We start from the raw sequence: 8591 nt of genomic DNA on the forward strand, positions 1-8591 counted from the left end.
GGTTTACCGGATACTTCTGCTTGTCTCCATGAAACAGTATAAACACCAGGCAAGGGTTTGCTGCTTTTAGAATTGTTGGATTCCTGCGAGAGAATAACCCCAACTGCTGTTGTACTTGCCTAGGCAAGTTGGAAGAAAGATTTATGGAAGTCTGGAAATGCGCCTACTGGAGACGCTGCCACTTGTATGATGAGGCTTCTTGTAGTTGTATCTTCACTATTTGCACGAGTAACTTGTTTTCTACATTTTGAGTATATACGTTTAAGGGGTATCGGTGAACCGGAATCAAGGGATGCTATTGCATTAGTAGGATTCAAGGCAGGGGAACGGCAGTGAGAGTGTACAAGGGTTGTGACCACGCATAGCGGCCTCTCTCGCCCCCAGATCTCGCTCGATCCTGATAAGGTGATAGTAGACCCTAATTGGTCAGTACTGTGCATAAAAAAGACTTTGTGCTTTCATGGACCATTTGCTCTCGGGTAGCCCTTGCAGAGCATATCTTAGGTGTTACATGCCTTACTACGAGTTCCGGCTGGGCACAACCGCCTGGTATTGTGGGCTGCCTGCTGCTACAGTTTGACAAGTGCATTGACGAATCCCAGTACCATGAAAGTTCACTCCAACTTGCGAAGGTGGATAAGAAAAGCGGGCTTGTGCCTGTCTTCTGGATGCACGGGGATATGCTAGAACGTATCACCGTAATCAAATGATAGATATGCTGTTGATCCCTGCAGGCAGTCAAAAAACTTTTCGATCCGGAGTACTACAAACTTATGTACCACCGTAGTCTTTTGAGAGGGTTGAAACGGATGCATGCCTTCTTCGTTCGCTAACACCCGATTGTGTCCCGAGTCACTAGTCGACGGTTGAAATTTGTCCTTTCTTAGCGTTTAATCTCCTTGCCGATGTCGGGGTCACCGCTACCTTGGAACAGAGCTTGGGCCTGCACTCCTGTAGCAGTAGAGGATGGAAAATCGCTTTGGAGCGTTGAGAGGCGCAGTTCCTTTTGTTACGTACACCTCAGTAGTGTTAGCAAGAGGGTAAAAGTGCAACCTCCAGTGGATCATCCATTGCATATCTAGGATTATATGGTAGGGAATCAACCCATTGCAGAAAAGATGGGTTATCATGATATGACAAGTGCTTCGTGATATGACAAACGCCTCGATTAATAACGCACTTTATACCCATAATTTTGCCAATTCACAGGTCCTCTCTGCCATCAACGAATCGCGTATTGATACTAACTTTTTAAAAATTGAGTCAAATCTCAAAGCACTAGAAGACATGTGATCTAATTTATCTAACTGGAAGATTTATAAATCAGACCGGACCTGAGAATGGTAAACAATTCTTGGAAGATTCATAATTAGCGGTTAAATGTCAATCATACATGATGATTTTAGGTTTTCTATGAAATCTATTATTGGCATGGTCGCCTGCGCCAATGAAAGAACTGGAAGATAGTATTTCCGCGCAGTGTATTCAGGCAGACGATCCATTTTGCATCTGTGTCATGAAGCGCTCTCAATTCCTGTCCACTAACATGAGCCTAGGAAAGCACAGAGTTGAGTCGAAGCGGATCTGAAGGTGCGACTGCAACCTCTTTTTGCCTCACCACTCTCCACCGTATTGACTGGGTTTTCTCGGCGTTTCTTTGATTGCTTAGTTTGTTGGTGCTTCGCAAAATCTTGCTTTACTAACGCCCTCGCCGCGTTCGCAACTCCACAATCTCGAATTGTGTACCTTTGATGGCAAGCAGGTTCTCTCGGCAGGCTTTGCATCTGCCAGGCCGGCAAATGTGTAGGCATTTTTCATGAATTTGTCTGGCTACAACCATGCAGCTTTTGCATCCCATCCAATAAAAAATGCTTTTGTAGCTTTCAACTCGACGCGAATCCCAAAATTTGCTCGTCTTCCTACCAGAGGGATGATCCTAGTTACTGTGCAAGGGAAATGAGAGGATGGGCTGTGACAAAGATTTGGGTAGTTTTCTAGAATGCTTGCTTTCGTACAATGGGGTGGAGTGCCTCAATATAAAACCGCGTCTGCAGCTTGCTGTGCCTGCATACCTATATATAGATTGTCTGGGACAATTGTGAAGGTATCGGTATGCTCGGGAAGAGTGCACTGCATCCTACTTGCTGCAGTGTAACGTCCACCACACTTGAGCTGTCGGTATCAGTTGCGAAGTTCTTGAATTGTCCATAGAAAGAAGTCACTTTCAGCCTAATAAATTGAAGGATTCCTTTCTCTTGTACAACGTTTCGCCCAGCCGTCGGTGGCTTCGCGGCACGAGGGAAACACCACTCCAGTTGAGCCAGTAGAGCATGTGGGGGCCGCCATAGAGTGGTCCTAATGTAGGTAAAAATTATTGGCACTGGCCCTGCGAACGTCTTGAGGCTTGCAAATCTTCTCACAGGGCACCTGACGTACTCACATGCAGAGAGATTTTCCTGAGGTCGCCCGCTTGCGCTGGCCAGAGTTTGGAAACTCACGGCAAGTCCCACAGCACTCCAGAAACAGCTGTAATGTGACCACGACGAGGACCCCAGAGCTAGCAGACGGGATACTTTGCACTTGTTGATTATTGCGTACCGTGTACTCTAAGATACCCACAAATATCTTGCGCTGGGTGCTATAGAAGCACCAGAACCCCCCCTGAAAAATTCCTTCTACTTACAGCTCCTCTTGAATTCAAACTAACACGGAAATAACTCTTTTCATGATGACTGCCAGCAGCACAGCTCAGTCGCATCGGCTTTGAGACATCGGAGATGGCCAAACCAATGGCGACTTTGCCTTCGTGGGACCTTGTGCTCCAAAACGTTTCCAGCGCGTATCCACGTCAGCCCCCCAAAGTATGGCCTTTCCAAGCTTTCATTCGATGCTCCAGTACTCCGTGTAGGGTTTATCTCTACCATGGCCTACCACCGCCCAAGTGGGGCCCCAGGTGTTATTCCCAGCTATTTAAGTGCTGCACTGAAATTTATGTGCCACTGCTACTCTCTCATAGTGGCTTGCATTGAGACTCTACCGGCCGAACTACACAGCCACACCCATTGTGCGAATTGGTACACTACCAATGCTTACTGGTGGACTATAAATGTTAGTATTATCTGTCGTTATCCGTCCCTTTCACAGCACTCCCCCTGCCACGCACCATCCTTGGAGGTCCGCTCTATAGTACTGTCTGTGGTTGTGCATCACTTAATATGCGTTTCTGGTTACGTTGCTTTGGTTTTCAACAGCATCCTCTTAGGTTTTCGCTGCTCAGCTGCAACTAGGTGTGGCGGGATTGCCTGCCGTCGCCCTCTCCTGTGGGGCCTCCCCATGGCAACCTTAGGGAAGGCACATGTCAAAACTTTGCTGACGTGGACGGCTGGGATGGCTAAACCTCGGGTATAATTCCTTAAGGGGGCCTGTAGCAAGTACGCAAATGGGCGTTGACACCGAAGACGGGGTGACCATAGTAATGAATGCTTCGCAAAACCACCCCATATGCTTGTTTTGAGTAGCCTAGGTAGCCTTAAGACGGTTGAAGTGTAAAAGCAGAACGCTGAATCTTATTGGCGGCACAGAGCTGAATGCCGAATGAGTGAGTCTACGCTAGCTCACAGCAACACAGGTAATTTCAGTTGTTAACTGTAGCTCACAACAACGCACATGAGCGCCTTGTTACGTCTTTAAATGCTAGCGGATCTATCAAGGAGCCGATAGTACCCGGAAAGGCGCCTTCTGGCAGTGGGAGTCCTTTAGTTTTCGAATCGGCGTTTAACGAACATTATATTTATCGATTCAACTCTAAGAAAGATGTAAGTCATACAGCCGTTTTCCTGATAATTCCTGAAATTGAACTTTTACACCAGTGGCGTCACCCCCTTCGACTGTTATCCGGTTGCTGGCATGTGCCTACATTGGAAACCTTCTGTGTGTGGAGTTGGTTTGGAGATGCAAGGCGCGAATATGAAGGAAACATTACAGCAATTCTGGCAAAGAGGCCCAAGGGCGCCCTAGGAGGGTTCGCATCCCTCCATTGATGCGCCTTCCTCCTTCGCCTCACTACCTGATTCACTACTTTGTATACCGGATCCAGATTGTGTTTTAAGCGGTTCAGAAGCTTCGCTGCTGTGGATGCTGCTCGCATCCCGAGGCTCTTCACGTCCTGCAGCTGGGGCGGCAACGTCATTCTGCAGGAAGAAAGATCCGCCTTGCCCTCCGCTATCAACTAGCGCTCCAGTCTCGCTCCCCCAATCTTCCTCTTCGAGCTGGTCCTTGTATTCCTGGATCATTTTTTTGTATTCCATCATTTGCTGGCGTGCTGAAATTAGATCCCTTTGCCTCTGTATATTGAGTACTTCTCGATACGCTGACGTGGAAGTGCCCCACCGCCTCCAACTTTCAAGGCCCGCTAGCAGCAGAAGGACGCACCCCACTGCCGCCACTAAGAATATTCCGCCGATCGGTCTCATTAAGGTGTTTTCTTCTGTTGAATCCTCTTCTCCTGACGATGGCTGATCCGGCGGCACGGGAAAGCTAACAACGCTCACCTGACAACCCTCACTGCTCACGCAACTACGCGTTTCAAAAATGCTGGGTGGACATGCTGTACCTCCTGCAGAGGCTGCGCGGAGTATATGCACTACACGCATCTGCCGGCATCCAATGCACTCCGACCAGCGGGAAGGAGATGGATAGCAATCTTCATCTCTCAAAAGGCTTATGCCGAAAACCGAGTTACATAGTTGTTCTGCAGTTAACGTACGAAGTTCCAGATGATACAGCATCAAGACCTTAGTAAGCATTTCTACTGATCTCGCACACCGAGTTCGTTACTGCGGCAACCACAGCATTAGGGTACCCGTCTGCATGTACGGTGAACCAGCAAAAGCAAAAAGTGTGTGAGCCCAAATTACTGTTGCTGCCGCTTGTGGTACAAAGCTCCAACTGCTTCTCCGACTAGACTGTAGATTAGTGTATTTGTAATTAATGTATTGAAGATTTCCTCCGACGGATCTGCCATACCCTCGCAAGGCTCATGCTGGAAGAATTGGCAGGGAACCCCCCCTTCCTTTTCCGCTTGAAGTACTTGCATAAACCTGCAGCAATTCCAAGAGCATGGGCTAGTCGATTACCCCGTGGGAGTTTCGATATACGGAAATTTGCTACGTAGATATTTATGAGTCTCAGATGGCACACATTGAGCAAGTTAGCATCCACTGAAACGAGCCGAGTTAGTCTAGTACGCAGAAAACCATGCTTTATTAAGCATGAAAACAGCCTCCGCACGTGCCTTTTTCGTCGGCAGTCAGCTTGGCAGGCTGTCCACTCGCTCCACGCTCCTTGGCAATCGAGGCTGTCATGAGATTTAAGTCGCTGCACAAATGGGATGGTACACGTGGGAGGACCCAAAAAGCCTCCTGTAGGGCAGGTGTCCAAAGGCATGCCGAACACCTGGACCTCTCCAATCCTGAAAGGCACTGCCGACTTAATTGTAATTGTCTTAGCGCGGTACAATCGCACGTCCATCAGCTCCCACACACTTTGTGCTGCGGGGGAGGGAGGCACGCTCGTCTCCCATGTATGGATATTTTCTCCGCTGTCATCCACAACAGATATTGAAAAATCGAACGAACCCACTTGAGCTGCTTCTGAGCCGGATTGTCCGGCTGCAGAGGCAAATGCAATTCTCAGATGCCAAACATCTACTGCACTCTTCATCTCGATTGTGGCAGATGCATCCCCCGCTGCCCCCACCGGGACTTGGGTGGAGGTGTCAAGCAACGTGTCCTGCCATAATTCCAGCTCTGCTGGATTTTCACCGACATCTAGGTCTTCCGTAGACCTTACCAACACTTCACTGTGTTTATATTCAACAAATTCAGAAGGGTCAGGGTTCACGGGCACTTTCGGCTGGAACTCCTGAGCAACTCTAACAGCTGCAAATGCCGACTCGTGCACAGTCTCAAACGATTGTTTGTTAACTGCTATACTCGCAATCTCGACACGGCTACAAGGACTTTCGAGGCAATGCCTTGCCAGTTCGGTGCCAGCTTGGAATGCACATGCAGCGCCCCCACGAGCTGCAACTTTCACTCGATATGCATGCAGCGAGACACAAAACTCCGAGCAAGTGACTGAAGAGAACGGGGGAGACCACCTGAACCACAAAAGCACCGGAGACAAATTGCTCTATTTTCTAGCACAGCTCTGATTAGCATTTAGAATTTTTTGAATGATGCGTGAATCCGAACTACAGTATTGTGGGAGGCCTTGTACGGACTCTCCCAGGCAGTCTCCTTCAGCATAGAAGCCTGTTGCCCTTTGTACAGAGGCAATTCTTCCCGGAAGATCTGCAGGAGCGTAATAAAAGCTCTCATCAGCTGAAAGTCTCCTTGTAGTCAACAAATTTATCCAGAGAACGGAGTCTGGACCCTTTTGTAAAGATGTCACCGTCCGGGTAGGGAGCAGAGAACCATGCAAAACTCGGCGGATCTCTACTTGCGACTCCTCCCTCAGAGACCCATCCCTGAAACGCTCTTCAATATGCAGGATGTGGTTTACTGTATCATGGTGAAGAAGCAAGACGGATGTACTACCCGCAGCAGAACAGTGAAATGAGCGGTAAGCATCCGCATTGAAAACCCGCAGTGTCATTTCATTGTATGAACGGGTGCCCGATATGGGTATTTGCATGTACAGCAGCTGCCCCGGCCGGGAGGAAGAAAACTGCGGGAACGGTGTTCCATCCCACCATGGGAGGGGAGTAGTTTCCCAAGAAGAATCGGAACTGCGTGAATGAAACGATGCGTGCTGTCGTTGCCTTTTTGAAACTGCTACTGGCTCCTCGAGAGCAATGATCACGGCCCACTGGTCATAGAACACTGGTGCAACGCAAAAACCTTTAATTGCTGCGGGGGTAACAAACTTTCCTGCTGGCAACTGAAATCCACCCCCTGCAACAAATCGTATAGGGCTGTCTAAAGGATTGCTGTAGAAATATGTCATATCGTTGGCTGTTGGATGCTCAGCAAAAATGGCGTCTGGAATTTTGGTAGTTGCCACCTCAGGATTTTTGAGACTTGAAATGAAGGATGCCCCCTTATTTTCCTGAGCGTTTGACAGTGAGTCATAGTAAAACAGTACCTGTTGAAGTTTCTTCCTGCTGTCGTCTGCAACCGTATACTCGGCACCCCGCACGATGTAATAGCTTCTCACTGCCTCTGGTGGGTAAAAGTTCTCGTGGAAGGCACCAGACCGCGAAAGCCACAGATTGTTGGGATACTGCACAGAAACCTGAGTCATTCTACCGAACTCCCTTATTTGCAACGTGTTGCTGAGAGAACCGATGGCAAAGTGCTTGTGTACGCGACTTCCATCCTTTCCCGGTCCAAGAAACACAAATGAATCTCCATATGTGTGAGGAGTAAGGTTTGGACAGTCCTGCGAGAGTTGGTTCTCTTCAATTGAAGTGAAATATTCAAGAGGAACTCCATCTTCTCCGCCGTTGTGTAGGCATAGAGGACATTCTTGACTGAGGGTTACAGAAGGGGAACCAACAACTTGCTCGAAGCGTGACAAGATATCAGGAGCTCGTACATCATAAAAGACAATTTCGCATGGAAGATTGGAGTTGGCAACGCAGCACTTAAGATAAACGCATGCAGAAGGTAGCATACGAGTAAAAGCAACAAAGTAGGCTATGTAGCCTTGCTCGTCTATTCTGTATCCAAAAAATCTCGGCTCCTGACGATCACCTGCCGTCAGAGTTAATTCTGATCCTTCTGGTTCACCATCACTGCGAAGCTCCACTCTCCTAGCAACACACATTTTTTGCCGTCTTTTGAGCAGAAGAGGGGTCTCATCAGGATTGGCAGTGACAAATGAGTTGCCGTCAAACCTCCAGCCACGCAATGCCGCGTCGGTGTAGGGGCAATGATGGTAAACTATGTGAATAGAGCCAGAGTCTGTCGCATCAATTAATAGTGGCTCCGAATAGGGTTCTCCCGAATCCATATACATGCCGTACGGCTCGTAGGAAACTCCATAATCGCTCGCTAGGCTGTGGTTGCCGGCAAAAAGAACCTCAAGCAGCTCCACTTTGGGCAGTGCTGCAACTTGCAGAACCAAACCTGTTGGGAGTGGCACTTGTGCATTAAGCCAACAGTTGGCGTCATCACATAAATGAAGATGCTCCCACTTTACCACAAGGTCCTGCTGCGGAAACAGGATTATACAGACTAGAAATGCCGTGAGTGCCTCAGTGGCCAGAGCAATCGTTTGACGAACCACCCTCCCCAGAAATCTCAAGTGCAGCCGGTATTCGCGCATCTTAGTTCATATAAAAGACGGCCGAGTTGCAAAATGAATTCGCCTGTACCGTCATTCGCCGTAGCTTCCCAGCATCTGACTGTGCGCAAAGGAGGTTTATAGCAATCAGAAACTACCAATTAGTAGCGAAATTCTTTTTCCTGCTATCACCAAGGGACACCTTTGAAAACTACGTCACCCCAATGCTTGGCCTAATCTACTTGATGATAGATGAAATACCCAAGCGAGAAGGATTGGTTGTCCCATTCACGCAGGGTGAG

At 48.4% G+C, this 8591-nt stretch overlaps 1 protein-coding gene across 1 annotated transcript; it reads right to left on the reverse strand.

Annotated features, from left to right (window-relative positions):
• Positions 1 to 4013: 4013 nt before the first annotated feature.
• EMWEY_00048700 (hypothetical protein, conserved) lies at positions 4014 to 8331 on the reverse strand (the record flags this gene model as incomplete). Its single annotated transcript, XM_013479408.1, has 3 exons — positions 4014 to 4550; positions 5026 to 6160; positions 6284 to 8331. The coding sequence occupies 3 exons, from the start codon at positions 8329 to 8331 to the stop codon at positions 4014 to 4016; spliced, it is 3720 nt and encodes a 1239-aa protein (XP_013334862.1).
• Between the last annotated feature and the right edge of the window lie 260 nt (positions 8332 to 8591).

Source organism: Eimeria maxima, genomic scaffold (genome assembly GCF_000499605.1).
Source record: "Eimeria maxima Weybridge genomic scaffold, Emw_scaff1111, whole genome shotgun sequence".
NCBI classification, from domain to species: Eukaryota; Apicomplexa; class Conoidasida; order Eucoccidiorida; family Eimeriidae; genus Eimeria; species Eimeria maxima.